Source organism: Macaca nemestrina, chromosome 4, assembly GCF_043159975.1.
Source record: "Macaca nemestrina isolate mMacNem1 chromosome 4, mMacNem.hap1, whole genome shotgun sequence".
NCBI lineage: Eukaryota > Metazoa > Chordata > Mammalia > Primates > Cercopithecidae > Macaca > Macaca nemestrina.
Genome location: NC_092128.1, coordinates 56,128,644 through 56,151,689, shown reverse-complemented (window position 1 = coordinate 56,151,689; position 23,046 = coordinate 56,128,644). Strand labels below are relative to the sequence as shown.

At 39.4% G+C, this 23,046-nt stretch overlaps 1 protein-coding gene across 18 annotated transcripts in view; it reads right to left on the bottom strand.

Moving 5' to 3' along the window:
• The window catches only part of LOC105475890 (F-box and leucine rich repeat protein 13), a 273,121-nt gene that overhangs the window by 230,599 nt on the left and 19,476 nt on the right, over window positions 1-23,046 (bottom strand). For 10 of the 18 annotated variants that reach the window (XR_011621591.1, XM_071093958.1, XM_071093972.1 and 7 more), the window contains exons 2-3: window positions 21,890-21,993; window positions 21,339-21,429 (exon numbers count right to left, since the gene is read on the bottom strand). Coding sequence is in view for 11 of the 18 variants with exons in the window: in XM_071093958.1 (XP_070950059.1) it covers window positions 21,339-21,429; window positions 21,890-21,993 (195 nt within the window). In the remaining 7 variants the exon portion in view is untranslated. Of the gene's footprint in view, window positions 1-13,105; window positions 13,318-21,338; window positions 21,430-21,889; window positions 21,994-23,046 lie in introns of those variants that run through there. The other 8 variants (XM_071093960.1, XM_071093970.1, XM_071093966.1 and 5 more) reach the window with 5 other exon arrangements.

The following is a 23,046-nucleotide window of genomic DNA, read 5'->3' as shown; positions in this document are numbered from 1 at the left end:
ATTTTCAACATTTAATGAGTTGTGGAGGTGGGTTAACACTGGCCTAAATCTAATGGATTCTGTTACCTGGGTCTGTCTAATATTACATTCTAAAAGTCAGCCAGGCATGGTGGCTCACACTTGCAATCCTAAAACTTTGGATGCCTGAGGTGGGAGGATCCCTCAAGCTCAGGACTTAAAGAGTAGCCTGGACAACATAGTGAGACCTTGTCTCTACTAAAAATAAAAAATCAGCTGGGTACGGTAGCATGCACCCATAGTACCAGCAACTTGGGAGGCTGAGGTTGGAGAATCACTGGAGCTCAGATAGAGGCTGCAGTGAGCAAGCTATGATTGTGCCACTGCACTCCAGCCTGGGCAACAGAGTGAGACCCTCTCTCTCTCTCTGCTGTCTCTCTCTCTCTCTCTGTCTCTGTCTCTCTTTCTCCCTCCGCCCCCAATACACACACAAGCACGCACGCGCAACGTGCACACACACACACACACATAGAGTTCTAAAAGTCAATTTAAATATTTTTGTTTTGACAGACAGGAGACTAAGAAAGGCTTTTTTTGTTTGTTTTTTGTTTTTGTTTCTTTTTTCTTTTCCTATCCTCTGAAAGAAAAACAAGAATGGGGATAGGGGTGGGGAGTCACATGGCATCTGTCTCTGCCACCTGAATTGGGGGTCTGACTCTTAGGGAAGAAAGAACTGCAGGCAGAATCCAAAAGAATTGCTCCCATGAGGCACACAGCACTATTTGTGCAATACAAAGTGAAGGAAAGGCATGTTCCCCACTACTGTACAGCACACATAGCACAAAGCCATCAAATTTCATGTGACTTTAAATTTTGCAAACTTAAACTAATGTGATACAAAAAATATTACAAGAGTCTTACATTATGCCAAATTTTGAAATAATACAATCCTTCAAATTAAAATTTTACTGAGGGGTATTTCCTTTCGAAGCTGGTGGGAAAACAAAAGTTTAAGTTCTTGCCACAAAGTGGTACTATTTCAGCAGGTAAACGAATGTGGCTTTAGTCTTGAAGTATGAGTTTGAGTTATTAGCAGTCTTCAGAAAAATATGGCATCTTGTGAAAAGTGTGACCAACCAGCGTGGTCTGAGTAAAGCCGGCAGGCCAAGGGAAAGGAAGAGTATTTGGCACTTAAGGATTTGCAGGTGTACAGCCTGGAGCACCAGCTCAGGCAGACATTGGGGCTCTTAGGAAGACCAGGGTGGCAGTTCTAGGGTTCCCTTTCAGATGGCCTCACTGGTTCCAGACAGACACTAGGAAGAATTCCTGAATTCACATGGGATAGCTTTGGGATTCCCAGACACAAATGGGTAGAACTGGAGGGGAAACTGACCTCCTGTGTTATGAAGACAGGAGCTAGAGGCAGCAAAATTTGGGATACTCCTATTAACACTGCTGTAGTTGTACCCCAGGCTGGTGAGACCTGGGAAAGTATTGTACTAAATGAAAAAATAATGAAATCCTATTATAAATCATTACTGTTGACTTAACAGATACCAAATTTATGGCTCTTAATATAAGTAGTAACTGGTCCCATTAATTTTTAATTTTGTAAGATATTATTCATTTACTATATGTAAAAAAATGCATTTAAACAACAGCTATAGAAAAAAAAAGTTTCAGTTCTATAAAATAAAGTACCTAGTAAAGTATTAAGAATCTGGCAAGAATCAAATGTAAAATAAATGTAAATCATTAACTTTATATTATAATTTTTAGCTTTCAGCATACTGTAATATTATTTTTCTTCTAGCAAGCAATTCCCTTTTTTGCTCAGTTAACCTGTGAATCAAAAGATTATATACAAAACTGTCTTAACATAATTCACCATATTATAAAGTACCATGCCTTTACTTCATTAATGACCTTTATTTACATCCCACATAGTATCATTCTAGAATAGGGGTCTCCAACCTCCAGGCCACAGACTGTTACAGGTCCATGGCCTGTCGGGAACCAGGCCACACAGCAGGAGGTGAGCAGCAGGCAAGCGAGCATTACCTCCTGAGCTCCATCTCAGCAGCCGCAGCATTAGATTCTCACAGGAGCACGAACCCCACTGTGAAGGGTGCACGCAAAGGATCTAGGTTGCGTATTCCTTACGAGAATCTAACTAATGCCTAATGATCTGAGGTGCAACAGTTTCATCTTTAAATCACCCCCACCACCCCACCACAGTCCATGGAAAAAATTTCTTCCATGAAACTGATCTCTGGTACCAAAAAGGCTGGTGACTGCTGTTCTAGAATAATAGTAGCAAAATAGAATGGGGATTATAAATATGTGTTGAATGGATATGTCTAATTTAAATCCCTACCAACTCTGATTTTATTTATTTTTCAAAAGCCCTAAAAGTTAATAACAATAGTAAAAAGAAGCCATGTCTTTAATACAGAGAGAACATATCTTTATATATAGCAGCACGGCATGCATGGTATAAAGTGTTGAATTTTTCATGATAAGTCATTTTTCTTATTTCTTGATATCCTGAAAATTATTTATTTATTTATTTATTTATTTTTTTATTTTTTTTTTTTTATTTTTGAGACAAAGTCTCTATCTGTCACCCAGGCTGGAGCACAATCTTGGCTCACTGCAACCTTCACTCCCCGGTTCAAGTGATTCTCATGCCTCAGCCTCCCCAGTAGCTGGGATTACAGGTGTACACCACCACACCCAGCTAATTTTTATATTTTTAGTAGAGAGGGGATTTCACCATGTTGCCCAGGCTGCCCTGGAACTCCTGGCCTCAACTGATCTGCCCACTTTGGCCTCCCAAAATGCTGGAGTTACAGGCACGAGTCACAGTACCTGGCCCCAAAGAGTCTTTAATGCCTAAAGGGCTTTTGTGCCTGGACAGAAATGCTCACTAACATTTGTACTTCAATGCTTTTTATCAATAAACACATATTTAAATAAGTACAATTTTGGAAACTCAATGTTTCTTAAACATGTAATGTTTGTTACCAACTTCATTAAGTAAAGTCCCTGAAATAATTTAAACTACAATTACAATTTACAAACCCATTCCTTAGAACACCTAAAATGCCATAAATAGCAGACAGAATATACAAAAATATCATTATTATATGTTACACTTAAACTTATCCTAAACAACATGAATCTAACTCACATCTTCATTATTTCCACATTTCACTATTTTTTACTCCTTCCAGATTACAGTAACGTTTATTTTGATGCCCTATCAGATAACAGTAATGTACCCAGTTTCAAAAGAAATGAAATATCTTTGCAAAGCCAACAAGGATACAGGATCAACCAACTGATTATCAACCAACTGATTTTTGTTTGGGGCACAGGCACTGTCTACCTCTCCCAAATGATTAAAACTCCAGCCCCTAAGGGTCCTAAGATTAACTTTCCTTTCCATAGTTAAACTTTGTTTATCAGTAAGACTTTTCAAATCCACATCTTTCATTTACATTTTAGGGTTTTTTTTACATGGTGCTCCTCTGTGACAGCATTATTTTAAAATATTTTATATTTTATTATTTTGAAAGGCACAGTGGGTCATGCCTGTAATCCTAGCACTTTGGGAGGCTGAGGTAGGAAGATCACTTGAGGCCAGGAGTTTGAGACCAGCCAGGGCAACACAGTGAGACCCTGTCTGTACCAAAGGAAAAAAAAATTAGCCAGGTATAGTAGCTCACACCTAGTAGCCCCAGCTACTCAGGAGGCAGAGGCAGGAGGATTGTTTGAGCTCAGGAATTCAAGGTTACAGTGAACAATGATCATGCCACTGCACTCCAGCAAGAGTGACAGAGTGAGACCCTGTCTGTAAAAGAATATTTTTGGGCATGCTTCCAAGACGGTCAAGTAGAAACAGCTCCAGTCTGCAGCTCCCAGTGAGATCGACACAGAAGACGGGTGCATTTCCAACTGAGGTATCCGGTTCTTCTCATTGGGACTGGTTGGACAGTGGGTGCAGCCCACAGAGGGTGAACTGAAGCAGGGTAGGGCGTTGCCTCACCCAGGAAGCACAAGGGGTCAGGGAGTTTCCCTTTCCTAGCCAAGGGAAGCTGTGACAGACTGTACCTGGAGAAACGGGGCACTCCTGACCAAATACTGTGCTTTTCCCATAATCTTAGCAACCTGCAGACCAGGAGATACCCTCCCATGCGTGGCTTGGTGAGTCCCACACCCACAGAGCCTTACTCATTGCTAGCGCAGCAGTCTGAGATCTACCGGCGACACTGCAGATTGGCAGGGGGGAGGGGCGTCCGCCATTGCTGAGGCTTGAGTAGCTCACAGTGTAAACAAAAAGGCCAGGAAGCACAAACTGGGTGGAGACCACCACAGCTCAGCAAGGCCTACTGCCTCTATAGATTCCACCTCTGGGGACAGGGCACAGTAGAACAAAAGGCAGCAGACAGCTTCTGCAGACTTAAACATCCCTGTCGGACATCTCCAAAGACCGCAGTGGCTCTCTCAGCATGGCGTTTGAGCTCCGAGAACTGACAAGACTGCCTCCTCAAGCGGGTCCATCACCCCCATATAGCCTGACTGGGAAACATCTCCCAGTAGGGGCCGAAAGACACCTGAAACAGGTGGGTGCCCCTCTGGGATGAAGCTTCCAGAGGAAGGATCAGGCAGCAATATTTGCTGTTCTGCAGCCTCCGCTGGCGATACACAGGCAAACAGGGTCTGGAGTGGACCTCCAGCAAACTCCAACAGACCTGCAGCTGAGGGGTCTGACTGGTAAAAGGAAAGGAAAACTAACAAACAGAAAGGAATATCATCAACATCAACAAAAATGACATCCACACCAAAACCCCATCTGTAGGTCACCAACATCAAAGACCAAAGGTAGATAAAATCACAAAGATGGGGAGAGACCAGAGCAGAAAACCTGAAAATTCCAAAAAAACAGACTGCTTCTTCTCCTCCAAAGGATCGCAGCTCCTCACCAGCAACGGAACAAAACTGGATGGAGAATGAGTTTGACAAATTGACAGAAGGAAGCTTCAGAAGGTGGGTAATAACAAACTTCTCCAAGCTAAAGGAACATGTTCTAACCCATCGCAAGGAAGCTAAAAACCTTGAAAAAAAATTAGACAAATGGCTAACTAGAACGAACAGTGTAGAGAAGACCTTAAATGACCTGATGGAGCCAAAAACCACGGCACGAGAACTTCATGACGCCTGTACAAACTTCAATAGCCAATTCGATCAAGTGGAAGAAAGGATATCGGTGATTGCAGATCAAATTAATGAAATAAAGCGAGAAGGCAAGATTAGAGAAAAAAAAGTGAAAAGAAACGAACAAAGTCTCCAAGAAATATGGGACTAAGTGAAAAGACCAAATATACGTTTGATTGGTGTACTGGAAAGTGACGGGGAGAATGGAACCAAGTTAGAAAACACTGCTCAGGATATTATCCAGGAAAACTTCCCTAACCTAGCAAGGCAGGCCAACATTCATATTCAGGAGATACAGACAACACCACAAAGATACTCCTCGAGAAGAGCAACCCCAAGACACATAATTGCCAGATTTACTAAGGTTGAAATGAGGGAAAAAATGTTAAGGGCAGCCAGAGAGACAGGTCAGGTTACCCACAAAGGGAAGCCCATCAGACTAACAGCAAATCTCTCGGCAGAAACCCTACAAGCCAGAAGAGAGTGGAAGCCAACATTCAACATTCTTAAAGAAAATAAGTTTCAACCCAGAATCCCCTATCAAGTCAAACTAAGTATCATAAGTGAATGAGAAATAAAATCCTTTACAGACAAGTAAATGCTGAGATATTTTGTAACCACCAGGCTTGCCTTACAAGAGCTCCTGAAGAAAATACTAAACATGGGAAGGAACAACCAGTACCAGTCACTGCAAAAACATCCTAAATGGTAAAGACCATCGATGCTATGAAGAAACTGCATCAATTAACAGGCAAAATAACCAGCTAACATCATAATGACAGGATCAAATTCAAACATAACAATATTAACTTTAAATGTAAATGGGCTAAATGCCCCAAAAAAAGACACAAACCAACAAACTAGATAAAGAGTCAAGACCCATCAAGTGTGTTGTATTCAGGAGACCCATCTCATGTGCAAAGATGCACACAGGCTCAAAATAAAGGGATGGAGGAAGATCTACCAAGCAAATGAAAAGCAAAAAAAAAAAAAAAAAAAAAGCAGAGGTCGCAATCCTAGTCTGATAAAACAGACTTTAAACCAACAAAGATCAAAAAGAGACAAAGAAGGCCATTACATATTGGTAAAGGGATCAATTCAACAGGAAGAGCTAACTATCCTAAATATATATGCATCCAATACAGGAGCATCCAGACTCATAAAGCAAGTCCTTAGAGACCTACAAAGAGACTTAGAATCCCACACAATAATAATGGGAGATTTTAACACCCCACTGTCAATATTAGACAGATCAACGAGACAGAAGGTTAACAAGGATATTCAGGACTTGAACTCAGCTCTGGACCAAGCAGACCTAAGAGACATCTACAGAACTTTACACCCCAAGTCAACAGAAAATACATTCTTCTCAGCACCACATCATAGTTATTCTAAAATTGACCACATAATTGGTAGTAAAATAATCCTCAGCAAATGTAAAAGAACAGAGATCACAAAAAACTGTCTCTCAGACCACAGTGCAATCAAATTAGAACTCAGGATTAAGAAACTCACTCAAAACTGCACAACTACATGGAAACTGAACAACCAGCTCCTGAATGACTACTGGCTAAATAACAAAATTAAGGCAAAAATAAACATGTTCTTTGAAACCAATGAGAACAAAGATACAATGCACCAGAATCTCTGGGACACATTTAAAGCAGTGCGTAGAGGGAAATTTATAGCACTAAATACCCACAACAGACAGTGGGAAAGATCTAAAATCGACACCCTAACATCACAATTAAAAGAACTAGAGAAGCAAGAGCAAACAAATTCAAAAGCTAGCAGAAGGCAAGAAATAACTAAGATCAGAGCAGAACTGATAAGAAGGAGATAGAGACACAAAAAACCCTTCAAAAAATCAATGAATCCAGGAGCTGGTTTTTTGAAAAGATCAACAAAATTTATAAACTGATAGCAAGACTAATAAAGAAGAGAGAAGAATCAAATAGATGCAATAAAAAATGATGAAGGAGATATCACCACCGATCCCACAGAAATACAAACTACCATCAGAGAATACTATCAACACCTCTACACAAATAAACTAGGAAATCTAGAAGAAATCGATAAATTCCTGGACACATATACCCTCCCAAGACTAAACCAGGGAGAAGTTGAATCTCTGAACAGACCAATAACAGGTTCTGAAATTGAGGCAATAATAGCCTACCAACCAAAAAAAGTCCAGGACCAAACAGATTCACAGTCAAATTCTACCAGAAGTACAAACAGGAGCTGGTACCATTCCTTCTGAAACTATTTCAATCAATAGAAAAAGACAGAATCCTCCCTAACTCTTTTTATGAGGCTAGCATCATCCTGATACAAAAGCCTGGTAGAAACAAAACAAAAAAAAGAGAATTTTAGACCAATATCCCCGATGAACATCAATGCAAAAATCCTCAATAAAATACTGGCAAACTAAATCCAGCAGCACATCAAAAAGCTTATCCATCACGACCAAGGTGGCTTCATCCCTGGGATGCAAGGCTGGTTCAACATATGCAAATCAGTAAACATAATCCATCACATAAACAGAACCAATGACAAAAACCACATGACTATCTCAATAGAAGCAGAAAAGGCCTTTGACAAAATTCAAAAGCCCTCCATGCTAAAAACTCTCAATAAACTAGGTATCAATGGAACATATCTCAAAATAATAAGAGCTATTTATGACAAACCCACAGCCAATATCCTACCAAATGCGCAAAAACTGGAAGCATTCCTTCTGAAAATCAGCACAAGACAAGGATGCCCTCTCTCACCACTGCTATTCAACAAGTTTTGGAAGTTCTTCTGGCTAGGGCAATCAGGCAAGAGAAAGACATAAAGGGTATCCAATTAGGAAAAGAGGAAGTCAAATTGTCTCTGTTTGCAGATGACATGATTGTACATTTAGAAAAACCTATCGTCTTAGCCCAAAATCTCCTTAAGCTGATAAGCAACTTCAGCGAAGTCTCAGGATACAAAATCAATTTGCAAAAATCACAAGAATTCCTATACACCAATAAGAGACAAACAGAGAGCCAAATCATGAATGAACTCCCATTCACAGTTACCACAAAGAGAATAAAATACCTAGGAATACAACTTGCAAGGGATGTGAAGGACCTCTTCAAGAAGAACTACAAACCACTGCTCAACACAATAAAAGAGGACATAAACAAATGGAAAAACATTCCATGCTCATTCACAGGAAGAATCAATATCGTGAAAATGACCACACTACCCATGGTAATTTACAGATGCAAGGCTATCCCCATCAAGCTACCACTGACTTTCATTACAGAATTGGAAAAAACTACCTTAAATTTCATATGGAACCAAAAAAGAGCCCACATAGCCAAGACAATCTTGAGCAAAAAGAAGAAAGCTGGAGGCATCACACTATCTGACTTTAAACTATACTACAAGGCTATAGTAACCAAAACAGCATGGTACTGGTACCAAAACAGACATATAGACCAAAAGAACAGAACAGAGCCCTCAGAAATATTACCACACATCTACAACCATCTGATCTTTGACAAACCTGACAAAAACAAGAAATGGGGAAAGGGTTCTCTATTTAATAAATTGTGCTGAAAAAACTGGCTAGCCAATTGTAGAAAGCTGAAACTGGATCCCTTCCTTACACCTTATACAAAAATTAACTCAAGATGGATTAAAGACTTAAATGTAAGACCTAAAACCATAAAAACCCTAGAAGAAAACCTAGGCAATACCATTCAGGACATAGGCATGGGCAAAGACTTCATGACTAAAACACCAAAAGCAATGGCAACAAAAGCCAAAATAGACACATGGGATCTAATTGAACTAAAGAGCTTCTGCAGAGCAAAAGAAACCATCATCAGAGTGAACAGGCAACCTATAGAATGGGAGAAAATCTTTGCAATCTACCCATCTGACAAAGGACTAATATCCAGAATCTACAAAGAACTTAAACAAATGTACAAGAAAAAAACAACCCTACCAGAAAGTGGGCAAAGGATATGAACAGACACTTCTCAAAAGAAGACATTTATGCAGCCAAAAAACATATGAAAAAAGCTCATCTTGGCCGGGCGCGGTGGCTCACGCCTGTAATCCCAGCACTTTGGAAGGCCGAGGCGGGCGGATCACAAGGTCAGGAGATGGAGACCACGGTGAAACCCCGCCTCTACTAAAAATACAAAAAATTAGCCAGGCCCGGTGGCAGGCGCCTGTAGCCCCAGCTACTCAGGAGGCTGAGGTGGAAGAATGGCATGATCCTGTGAGGCGGAGCTTGCAGTGAGCCCAGATCGTGCCACTGCACTCCAGCCAGGGGGACAGAGCAAGACTCCGTCTCAAAAAAAAAAAAAAAGCTCATCATCACTGGTCATCAGAGAAATGCAAATCAAAACCACAATGAGATACCATCTCATGCCCGTTAGAATGGGGATCTTTAAAAAGTCAGGAAATAACAGATGCTGGAGGGGATGTGGAGAAATAGAAATGCTTTTACAGTGTTGGTGGGAGTGCAAATTAGTTCAACCATTATGGAAGACAGTGTGGCGATTCCTCAAGGATCTAGAACTAGAAATACCATTTGACCCAGCAATCCCATTACTGGGTATATACCCAAAGGATTATAAATCATGCTGCTATAAAGACACATGCACACATATGTTTATTATGGCACCTCTGTCGCCCAGGCCAGAGTCCAGTGGTGTGATCTCAGCTCACTGCAACCTCTGCCTTCCGGGTTCAGGCAATTCTCCTGCCTCAGTCTCCCATGTAGCTGGGATTACAGGTGTGTGCCACCACACCCAGCTAATTTTTTTGCATTTTTAGTAAAGACGGGGTTTCACCATGTTGGCCAGGCTGGTCTTGAACTCTTGACCTCAGGTGATCCACCTGCCTTGGCCTCCCAAAGTGCTAGGATTACAGGTGTGAGCCACCACACCAAAGCTGAATATACCATCTCAAAAGCAAAAAGAATTGCATAATCTTCTTAAACTGCATTCACTAGTCTTTTTGTTAGTGGTTCTGTGGTAATGTTATTCAGAAATCATTATATGCGCATGGTAGGATACAAATAATAAGGAATTATATTAAGATCTCTAAGAGTCAAAATTCATTAAAAGTGGTTGAACCAGATCATGTGTGCTCCCTGATGTGATGCACTAGGAAAAACACAACAGCTCTATACAATATTCTTGTCACCAAAAAAAGTTGGTAGTGGGTAACCTGAATGAAATCAAACATCTAGATTTAAATACCAGCTTGCAGGAAATACAGGAAACAGAGCAAGTAAAACGACGCTAGAGGAAGCAGTGAGAATGTGGGACATTTTACAAGGCAAATTATCTGTTTCCTTCAATAAATAAGTCACATGGGGAAAAAATAAGACAAGGAGAATTCCTGTCCATTACAAGAGACGTTAGATAAATAACAACCAAGGGCAATATGCAGACTCTGTATGGATTCTGATTTGAACAGAGCCACATGTAAAAAGGCATTTTTGAGACACTCTGGGAAACTCAAATATAGAATATGCATCTGAATATAATCAGGACTAGATGACATTTAGGAATTATTGTTATTCATTCATAAGACAGTAGCACTGTGTTTCTATTTTCTAAAAATATAGTATCTTATTAGAGATGCACACTACAGTATAATATAATTTCTGGGATCTGCTTTCTAATACTCTGGCAAAAATGAAGGAAGAGAGAAGAAATTAACAAGATTGGCAAAATGCTGATTATTGTTCAAGTTAGATGATGAGTGATCATTATGGTATTCCTTCTACTTTTGTGTTGTATTAAAATGTTTCCATAATAAAAAGATTTTTAAAATTTTATATATGCTTTCTCTTGTAGTTAGAAGGCCCATCTGGAGATTTCATTTCCTAAGAAATGAGAACCAAGTCTGTGAAGCTCATTTCCTCCTTACAATGGTTGATTCTTTCATCTTGGAACAGTCGAAACAATGAAATTGTCTTTCCTTCTACTGTTATGAGAGCAGTTCCTACTTTTTCTTTACTATTTGGCTTACTCACAGTTTGCTGTATTCACTCTTCTTTAAGTAAAGAGACATATTTATCCTTTATAAATAGGCACTGATAAAAAAAAAATTCAGTCGAATTAAATGTAAAGGAATTTAATTGAGCAATGAACAATTCATGAATTGGGCAGCCCCCAGAATCACAGCAGATTCACAGAGACTCCAGTGCAGTCACGTGGTGGAACAAGATTAATAGACAAAAAAAAGGGAAATGACATGCTGAAATCGGAAGTGAGGTACAGAACAGCTGGACTGGTTACAGATTGGTGTTTGCCTTATTTGAACACAGTTTGAACACTCAGCAGTGTATGAATGGTTGCTGGGATTGGCCAAGACTCAGCTATTGATACAGGTGCATACTCCTAGTTAGGTTTTCAGTCTTGTCTACCTATTAAGCTAGGCTGTAGTTCATCCACAAAAACTCAAATATAGAAGCAGGGAATCCTTCTCAGGCCACATTTAGTTCACTTTAACAACTCCCTGCTTTTGGTCAGTTTCTCAATTTTGAGAGATTGACCAAAACTTTAATTATCAATGTCACTATCATCATTGTAAAAGTAGTTATTTGGTCTTCAAACACACTGGGAAACAGTGTGTTTTGTAGAGCACTGAGTTTTGCAAAGGTAAAAACAAGTATGAGTAGAGGTACCCTTTATGGGTATCTCTTTATGCTAGAATGTCCTATTTACTGGAGAAAAACAAAACCTGGTCTGTTCTAGGATCTATGTGTTTCCGTAAAGTCTTAATTTGATTATGTCACATTTAGCATGAGTGACCCCATTTTAGTTTGGTTTGGCCTGTTGGGGGCCTAGTGAATGAGCTTAGTCCAAAACAATGGCCTCCTATAACTTTGTTTAAAAAAGATTCCCCCTTTTTGGTCAGGCTCTCACTTACGTAAAAGTGTGACCACAATTGAGGGCCTTAGTGCCACTCTCAGTTACCATCATTTTGGGTTTCCAGTCTCACCACATCATTCATAGGTTATAGTATCCTCAGGGTCACACATTTCTTTCAGCTCATGCCTTTCCATTTGAAGAGAGACCATTTGACATTCTAGAGATGGCTGCATACAAGCATTTAAAACCTTCAAGAGAATACAGTGCACCAGGGAGACTATTATTATGACTCTCGGGAGGATAATACCAAGAGTTTAGAGTATGCTTCTCACCCAGGGTACCCATAAACCAAACCACCTAAAATTAAATAGATTAAAGAATGAGCTGGATAAAGAGTCTACTTGCTTTAAGTGGTCTTTTCATTAATTCTCTACAACTGAATTTTTATAATCTACATTTGATGTATTTCTCCACAGGCCACAAGCGTCAGAATCTGTTTACCCAATTCTATTATTTAGCATAACTTTCACAAGAGAATTTAAAGTCTGTTGTGTAACAGTAGACTTTACATTAGAATCTGCTATACAGCCTATCATGAGGGATACATTTCTAATTATTGCCTCTTTTATTCTAAACCACGGAAAACGGACCTAACAAATGATGTCCTTCTAGAAGAGTGAAGGCCTCCTGGCAATGTTCTATTTAACCCATGATGTGGGTTAAGAGGAGTTTTGACTAACTACGAGGCGATATATGTACCATTAAAGTTTCTCACCTATGTTGGGCCTTCATCTTTTATCCATCAAAGTATAAAGTTATTCATGTATAAGGCTGGCTGCAAAATCCTTCACGAATGAAAGTATACCCTATAAGTGCACATAATAGACCCCCTCTTCATTTCTATTGGCTATAGAGGCATAAATAAGGAAAAAATATTCAAAGATAAGAGTCTCATAGTAGTAGATGTCTTGATCCGTGATCTCGGGAAAAGCTGTTTACATCAAGGATGTCTTCTTCTTCTGGGGAGAAACTTTCTTGGTTAGTTTTACCTTAAGGGTTCCAATGGGTGTACAGTTCCAAGAGTGTGGAGGGACCCTTCTCAGTTGTGAGATTATGCACTCAAGGTTCAAGGTTCCAAAGTTTTGTTGCAGTGTGGATGGCAAGCACAGTGTTTCTCTGATGTTCTCAAAAGATCCAATCTTCAGGTTCTAGATTGTGAAGCAGTTGATTGTCCTCAATGAACCATAAAAACTTTCTTTACCTGGTGAAAATATACTGCGGCATAATAATTACTGTAACATAAAACATGCATTGAAAATGACAATTGAATGAACTCCCTTTATAAATGTTTAAATGACCCATCGGATAGCCAAACGTACCTGAAGGTTTGATTATCTTCCCAGGATTATGGAACCAAACACTGGTTTTAAACTATTTTTGAAATTTATAAGTCATTATATCAATATATTCAATTTTGGTGATTTTATTTTTTCCATGATGAGTCATGGAATGCAGAGCCTTTAATAACAAAAGCTTTAAGGGCTCAGGAAGGACAGGATAGCCTTCCTGGTCTTCCATGAGTCTATGTTTAATATTGGACTTATGTCCTCTTGAATACCAGTTGTTTTTCCAATTTAAATTCATAGCAGTGATAACTAATGGTTATCATAGGCAATTAGACTTAGACTATGGAGTTCAAATTGTATATCTAATCAATTTCAGTATCAGCTGGTTTAACATGAAAATCTTGGCAAAGTATTTTCTTGGTATTTAATTAATTTTTTGTTTTACTTGGGTTAGCAGTTTTATACAAGGAAATTTGGTTATTTCTGTGGTAGACAATAACTTAACATAATAACCATAATTATGGTTGATAGTATATACTCAGACATATTAGAATTTTAGAAATCTTATACATTTTTTTTTTTTTGAGATGGAGTCTTGCTCTGTCACCCAGGCTGGAGTGCAGAGGCAAGATCTTGCCTCACTGCAACCTCCGCCTCCTGGGTTCAAGTGATCTTCTGCCTCAGCCTCCCAAGTAGCTGGGATTACAGGTGCTCACCACCATGCCTAATTTTTTGTACCTTTAATAGAGACGGGGTTTCACCATGTTGGCCAGGCTGGTCTCAAACTCCTAGCTTCAGGTGATCTGCCTTCCTCGGTCTCCCAAAGTGTTGGGATTACAGGCATAAGCCACCATGCCTGGCCCCATACAATTTTAGAACATACATTAATATCATTCACTAAAATATAACCTGAAGATTAAACATTATTTTTATTTTGACAACGCTTCCCATGTAACTTAACATGTTAAATAATTCTGTTTACCTCTCTTTTGGATGCTTCAGGGGCCCTCTGTAGCATTCCAAAGTTAGAGGTCAGAAAAGACCATTTTAAAGCTGAATTTTGGGAAGCCTATTAAATATTGGGAAGCCTATTAAATATGTTAAAGTTGTAAAACACTTGATATTATGAACTAGAATTCCACGTCTAGTTGGCTAAGTCATTCATTTAGCCAAAATGATGACTAGAAAATTTTTTAAAAGGCAAAAACCTTTACTCATTGATAGAGGGAAGACTTAGCTTTCCAAACAATCTGTCTTTTGTCTTTCTTTTTTTTTTTTTTTTTTTTTTGGTAGCGTATTTAAAAGGCAAACAAAACAAAAATTTTTCATTATCTTCTAACATTACATGAAAATCTTGTTCAAAAGAGAAAGTCAAATTTCATTAGTGGACTTGCATTAGTGGACTATTAATGTCAACCCCAATTTTTAATAAAACCTCACAGACAAATCTATCCAATCTTAATCAGTTTGACCATAAGGTGAGACTTTCATAAACCTTTTATAACACTGTACCAATTTTTGTTAAAGAGCAGATTAGTGCTTTAAGAAAAACCTGTTGTGCTTTTATTTCAATATTCAATTTACAGAAAAACTGAACAATACACCTTTAAATTTAGTCAATATTTTCACACATAGAATTTCTTTTACAAAGTTAATTTTTACAAACCTTCCACAACTTGTTCAAACCTTTAGCTTTATTCTATTTAATTTAAAACAGTCCTTTAACCCTCTAAACTAGGTAAAAATTTACATTCTCATGCATTCTTACAATCTCTTACCAAAAACACGTTTCATTCTCCTCACACACCTTGCACGTAAACCTAGTTTTTCAGTAGTCTCAGTTACATGTTATAATGGTAATTCTTAGCAACTTTCACTTTGGGTACATAAATTTTCTTTTATGAATCCTTTCATGACTTACATAGACCATCTACAATGTGCTTGGTCTTTCTGACTTGTCCTAAACATCCCTCTTTTTAAACAACCAGTCATTTTACTTTAGGACAAGAATTTACTATACAAGATCCTTCCTTATATAAAATCTCTTTTCTTTATAACCTTCTTTTCGTAGCTAGGTGGCATGGCTAATTCCACATATCCCCAGGCCTTATTTAAAATGTAATGTCTCCAAAATAAATTGAGCAATTTTCAAGGGTCAAAGCAGTTTATGGCCTTAAAAATCTTAAGCAAACCTAATACCTGGCCTGCATAATTTAGACTAAATGTATTTATTTATCAATAATCTTTAGAGCTGTTTTTATTTCCCAAAGATGACTAAAATTACATGAACTAAAAGGCATTAAAGTTTTTATTTTTCTGTCAAAATATTTAAGCACTTTTTTTGTTTAAACCAATTAGAGTTCTTTTATACAAACACTACACACACAACACATATATAACTACACAGACAGACCAAAGAAGATTACTACAGTAGTTTAATATTCTCCATTTGCCAGTTTTTAAGTTTCTTAATTAGATTATTGGCTTTAGGGTAGAGTTCTTGGAAGAACAGGGCCAAGAAAGGGTCTCTGGTGCCTCATGTTTTTCCCAAGGAGTCCCAGGCTCTGAGAGCTTGAATATCCACTTTTAATTAAGCTGACTTTTAACCACAGCACTCTTTAATAAAGTCCTTTTAAAATTTCTTATTACCCAACTTTACGCAGGCCAAAGAGCTGATATTTCTGGCTTTTAAACTTTACCCAAGGTAACCTCACAGGTGCTCTGAGAAAGGAAAATTCAAAACAGTTCGTGGAGGGGAAGAGAATCAAAAAATGGCAAAGGTCACCCAAATATCATTCAGAAAGGCTCATCCCCTAAGCTAGGGATTGAATTCTGAACCCGGGCCACCATTGTGAAAAGAGAAAGCATGGCCACGTGGCTATAAGATCAAGCTCCTAAACACGTAACTGACCAGTTTGCTGGGTCGTCTTGAACAACAGGCTTATGAGGTTTTGGGCACACATTTTATCCTAAGGTACCCCTCTTTATGACAAAACAATACAGAAAGACACACAAAGCACATCAGATTCACTAGAGCTTAAGACAAGCCTCAGAATTCTTTTTTGTATGAATCAAAACTTTACATAGGAGATAACAGTGATTTTTACCATTCATTTAAACATTTTGCACAAAGAAAAAGAGGGAAAAAGCCAGAAATCTGACTGGTAAGAAATTCTTACCCTTTTACTGGCATGCTAGGCTTCTGGGCTCTCTTTCCCTTTCCCTGAGCAGCTCTAGTGACCCAGCTTGCCACACCATCGCCCTGGGGGCCAAGCTGCATCATAAAAGAAAATGATCTTTTTTCGTTTTGGCCAGAACAAAACACATATGATAAAACACAGACATTAGCCACTCTGTTTAGCACCCAGTATCAAACTGGTTAGGCTTAAATTTGCCCTCCGATGGCCCCTGTCATCTTCAATCCAACCTCCAACTAGGAGTTTCAGTACATGGTCTCTGGGCAAGATGGCTGCCCTGAGTAACAGAAAAGATACGAAAGGAAAGGAAGAGAAAGAAAAGTATTGCCTGTGGCAAGATGGGGAAAGTGAAGAGCTCAGGGAGGCGAGAGCAAGACCCATTCATTGCAGTGACACTGAAAAGTTCAGGAGGCCACTTGTCAGTAGTGAAGGGATCTTTTCCAGCAATCCCATCAGCTCTCAAGATTCCCCTTTTGGAGAGGAAAAAGCTTCCCATGTCCCATGGTCCTGTACATGTCTAATACTGTCACCTATAGCAGTCAGCAAAAAGTATAAGACAGATTAATCAAAAGAGAATAGCAGTTAACATCCCATAGCGCCAAACTTGTTCTTAACTGAAAGAGACTTTACTGAGAGCCCTTATTTTTAAACATACTTAATTGCATTGTTGTACATTTGCAACATTCCACTGTAAGTTATCTTTAGTAAGATTTTGCCATTTCTGTAAGACTATGCTGCCTCCCAGGCCTAATGTAAGCTGGAAGGAACTTAGTTTTCCGGAAATTAAGGATCTCATTTTTACTTAAAATATTGGCTTGACTCTCAGGGTCTCTTGATTAACTGAGCCAATGATTTTTCCTACCTAAGCATGCAAGAAAAATGAAACAAAGGGGTAGAACATAAAAATCCCTGTGAATTTTCAAAAGTCAAGTTTTATAATCCTGCAATATTACTGCTTACTATCAGTTCCTTTCTGAACCAGTCAGGTGTAAGAGACCTCTAACTGGATCCAAGTCAATTAATTCCCAGATCAAATCCATTCCTGGACCCAGCTCAGTTTCTGTCATGACTTCCAAACCCTGTTTGGATCAGAAATTGGCTCAAAGAAACTTGGAGAGCTAAAAACACAAATCTGTGGAGCTCTGAAATCCAAGAGAGAGCTTATCCACAAGCCCCAGCTGCTCTGAGAGATCAGTGAACACAAGTGGGTCCTGCAGGTACCTTGCTTGTTCAGTTCACTCAGCACTCCTGGGGGTTGCCAGAAGCTCTACTTCAGATCCCACTTCTGACACTATCTGATTAAAGAAAAACTTTAGCCAAATAAAATTTAATGGAGTTTAATTGAACAACGAAAAATTCACAAGTCAGGTAGTCCCCAGAATCACAGCAGATTCACAGAGACTCCAGCACAGCCACCTCGTGGAAGATTTATAGACCAAAAAGGAGAAATGATGTACAGAAATCGGAAGTAAGGTACAGAACAGCTAGATTGGTTACAGACTGATGTTTGCCTTGTTTGAACACAGTTTGAACACTCAGCGGTGTATGAATGGTTTAAGTATGGTTGCTGGGATTGGCCAAGTCTCAGCTATAGTTATAGGTACATACTCCTAGTTAGGTTTTCAATCTTGTCTACCTATTAAGCTAGGTTGCAGTTCTTCCACAAGAACTCAAATATAGAAGTACAGAGTCCTTCTCAGGACATATTTAGATCACTTTAACAAGCACATATAGGCAGTCCTCACTGTGCAGAACTGTGCAGTGTAAGACTGAAAAACCCTGCAATTAAGCAATCAGTAATTAATGGGAAAAATTATAGTTATTCATGACCTTTGAAGTTTTCTGTTAAAACATTAAAAATCATTTTACTGCCAGTTATAATGGTATGGAAAACTACATAGGAAAGGCATATGAAAAAAAAGTAAAACCAATATTCATTTAGTATACTATACATTTTCTTTAAGAGATGAGGTCTCACTATGTTGCCCAGGTTGGTTTCAAACTCCTGGCCTCAAGCAATTATCCTACCTCAGCCTCCTAAGTACATGGGGATACAAGTGCATGCCACTGTGCCTGGCTTTAGAGTATATACTTTAAAATATCAAAAACATTGAGGATGAAAGTGTTTTGCTTCTTTGTAGAAAAAAACTTTTCATTTTTCTCTAAGGGTGGAGGAGAAATGAATTAATCTAGATCCAAGCTAGGTTGAGCCCTCTAACAAGCAACCCTAGGACACCTGGAGATTCACATTTTCATGTCTAACCTTAACAAATATTTCCCTCATTGCTTTTGCAAAGTCCTATCTCATTTCTATTATTTCCAACTTATTACATGAAGTGGGCACCTTTTCTATGCCTTGGCAAACTGTCATAACTCTTAAGTTTGGATCAGCTTTTAATATTTTAACTTCTGCATTTTCAACACCATGAAATAGATCTAACAATTCCCTTTTGTTTTTGGTTTTTTTTTGAGACGGAGTTTCATTCTTGTCACCCAGGCTGGAGTGCAGTGGCACGATCTCAGCTCACTGCAACCTTTTCCTCCTGGGTTCAAGTGATTCTCCTGGCTCACCCTCCCGAGTAGCTGGGATTACAGGTGCCCGCCATCATGCCCAGCTAGTTTTTGTATTTTTGGTAGAGACAGGATTTCACCACGTTGGCCAGGCTGGTCTCGAGCTCCTGACCTCAGGTGATCCGCCTGCCTCAGCTTCCCAAAGTGGGATTACAGGCATGAACCAACACACCCAGCCAACAATTCCTTTTCTAATAAAACTTTAGGTTTGAAGTAGCTATGATGTCTCTTGACATTCTCTGCAGTTTTTGTTTGTTTGTTTTCTGAGATGGAGTATTGCTCTTGTCGCCCAGGCTGGAGCGCAGTGGTGCAATCTTGGCTCATTGCAACCTCCACCTCCTAGGTTCAAGTGATTCTCCTGCCTCAGCCTCCTGAGTAGCTGGGATTACAGGTGCCCACCACCATGCACAGCTAATTTTTGTACTTTTAGTAGACACGGCATTTCGCCATGTTGGCCAGGCTGGTCTCAAACTCCTGACCTCAGGTGATCCACCCACCTCGGCCTCTCAAAGTGCTGCAATTAGAGGTGTGAGCCACCACACCCGGCCAGAATTATCTGCAGTTTTTAAATGATTCCCTATGGGCTTCTAGCTGGACACTGGACACTGGACAGCTGGCCTGACTTTATATAAGGTCCTTGTCATAATATTGACGATAGGGTTTACCACTCTAAATCAGTGGCTTTCAAAAACTAGTATATTTTAGCAATGGCTGTCAAGCTTTTTTCAAGCAAAATCATACTGAAACCAAAACTATTTTGGAGTACAGGGGTAGGCATGCAGGACCCAGAATCCTGTCCCCTAGGCCTCTCCCTCAGCTCCTGAGGTTGTCCCCAAACAGTTCCAAAAACATAGTAATTTGCAGATATCTGCACTCCATAGTAGATTGAAAGTCTGTGGTTAATAAAGTGCAGTAAAAACACCCACACACCATGATGCAGATCAACTAGGATGGGACACATGGGATCTGCTCAATGTACTGGTGCCTCAGAATCATCTCAGCCCTCTAATTGTTTCTCTGTTGTTTCCAGTGTTACTCACCACCCATCCTTCTAAACAGATACCTCAAATTGTTTCTGACTCTCAGCCCCCACCTTGAACATGGCTTTGATTCCACTTTTCAACATCCAACTTCAATAGCAACTCCCAAGACCCACCTGGGCCTACCAAACTACAGCCCTGTAATCAAGAGGTATCACGCACGGGCCAAGCGCAGTGGCTCACACCTGTAATCCTAGCACTTTGGGAGGCTGAGGCAGGTGGATTGCCTGAGGTCAGGAGTTTGAGACCAGCCTGGGCAACATGGTGAAACCCTGTTTCTACTAAAATACAAAAAAATTATATTTTAGTGGCGAGGCAGCATGCATCTGTAATCCCAGCTATTCGGAAGGCTGAGACAGGAGAATCGCTTGAACCCGGGAGGCAGAGGTTGCAGTGAGCCGGGATCGCGCCATTGCACTCCAGCCCAGGCATTCAGAGCAAGACTCCGTCTGGGGGAAAAAAAAAAGAGGTATCACACATGGTTCCACACATATCTAATGTGTGCTAGTATTTCTCTCTTCACGTTCCTTTTGCTCTGTTAGCCTCCCTTAAATGAGTTTTGTTCTAAAGTCTTCATGTCCTGAATTACTTCCTTGCCCTCTTTACAAGATCAAAACCAGTTGCTGGCACTAGTTTTCAGTAACAATGAGATCTGGCTTTTAAGTTGAATGTCATTAATGTTTTGGTCATGTCGTCATGAGCATGATTCCCTATAACCTAATCTGAGAAGACAGACAGCAGAGAGAATGGGCGGTGGAATGGAACACAGAAGGAAGCAGATTAGAAAGGAAAGAAAACATCCTCTTGTAAAGCTTTCCATAATGCTATTTTTATCTTTATAAAGATGCATGGGAGGAGGAGAAAGAGGAAAGGGGGAAAACTTAATGGAAAGATTGTATCAGAAAGAGAAGGAACAAATGCCTTTGTAAATACTTTCTGGAAATTTGGGAAGGTTACTATGGGTGTGGTTTTGCATGCGTTTGTGTATGTGTGTGGCTATTCCTTCACTTTTCTCGGTGCCCCCAATACCAAAAACAGTCTGACCTCACACCTCCCATAAAATACATTTGGAAAATTCCATCAAAGTTTAAAATATATATTTGCATATTCTTGGTTAGTAATAATTACCAGCTGATCATCCAATTCAAAAAGTTGTTCCAGGTAAGTTTCAGACAATCTTCGAATGTTTGGTTTCATTGATGGAGCAATGCACATATCCCTTTAATAACATCATAAAACACAGTCAAAATTAATTTCATTAATTAGTTCCATAATTAAATCAGTGATTCTTGTAGATGGAATGAAAGAGAGGAGAAAGAAAACACATTTCCCCTTAGGAGAAGCAGATCAGAATCACCTGGAGGACTTTTTCAAACTACTCTCACAAGATTTTGCTGTGTTCCCCAAAGGAGGATATGCCTCCCTTTCCTCATTCCCAACTTGAAATAAACTGGCCCTATGAACACGTTACTGATGAGAATACACGATATTTCTCAAGTTGAGAACCACTGGGCAAATTATTCAGGTTTGTGTCTTTGGAACTGAAAAGCCTGTGGAAGGATTCCTTAACAATCTTAAGATTGGAAGCATTCATTGGCAAGACCTTATTTTGTTACCGTACAATAAAAGTTTTCCTTCACAAAAAAAATTTCCCTATCACGAATCAAAACAATACTTACCAAAGAAGATTCTGAAGACCACTTTTGATTATAACCATGATCATTCCCTCTAAATAACTCAGTGGATCCTCAGGACATGTAACAAGTATACCACATAACAGTGCCTGGGGAAAAAAAGGGAAATGGCATCAACGTGTCTGAATTTTCACGTTTTTACTAAGCAGCAGATAACTTTTTATTGCTCAGTTTGTTTTGGGCTTTTTTGTTTTTTAATTATTTATTTCCATAGGTTTGTGGGGAACAGGTGGTATTTGGTTTCATGAGTAAGTTCTTCAGTGGTGATTTGTGAGATTCTGGTGCACCTATCACCTGAGCAGTATACACTGAACCCAGTTTGTAGTCTTTTATCCCTCAACCCCCTCCCACCCTTTCCCCTGAGTCCCCAAAGTCCATTGTATCATTCTATGTATTTGCATCCTCATAGTTTAGCTCCCATTTATGAGTGAGAACATACAATGTTTGGTTTTCCATTCCTGAGTTACTTCACTTAGAATAATGGTCTCCAGTTCCATCCAGGTTCCATCCAGGTCCAATGTTTGGTTTTCCATTCCTGAGTTACTTCACTTAGAATAATAGTCTCCAGTTCCATCACAGGTTGCTGCGAATGCCATTAATTCATTCCTTTTTATGGCTGACTCGTATTGCATCATATATATATGATGTAATATATATCTCTCTCTCACAATTTCTTTATCCAATCATTGATTGATGGGCATTTGGGCTGTTTTCATATTTTTTCAATTGTGAATTGTGCTGTTATAAACGTATGTGCAAGTATCTTTTTCGTATAATAACTTCTTTTCCTCTGGGTAGATACTCAGTCTTGGGATTGCTATCCCACTACTGATCAAATGGTAGTTCTACTTTTAGTTCTTTAAAGTTCTTTAAGGACTCTCTACACTGTTTTCCATAATGGTTGTACTAGTTTACTTTTTTTTTTTTTTTTCCGAGCAGAGTCTCACTGTTGTCGCCCAGGTTGGAGTGCGATGGTGTGATCTTGGTTCACTGCAACCTCTGCCTTCCAGGTTCAAGTGACTCTCCTGTCTCAGCCTGCTGAGGAGCTGGGATTACAGGCGCCCGCCACCACACCCGGCTGGCTATTTTTTCTATTTTTAGTAGAGACAGGGTTTCACCATGTTGGCCAAACTGGTCTTGAA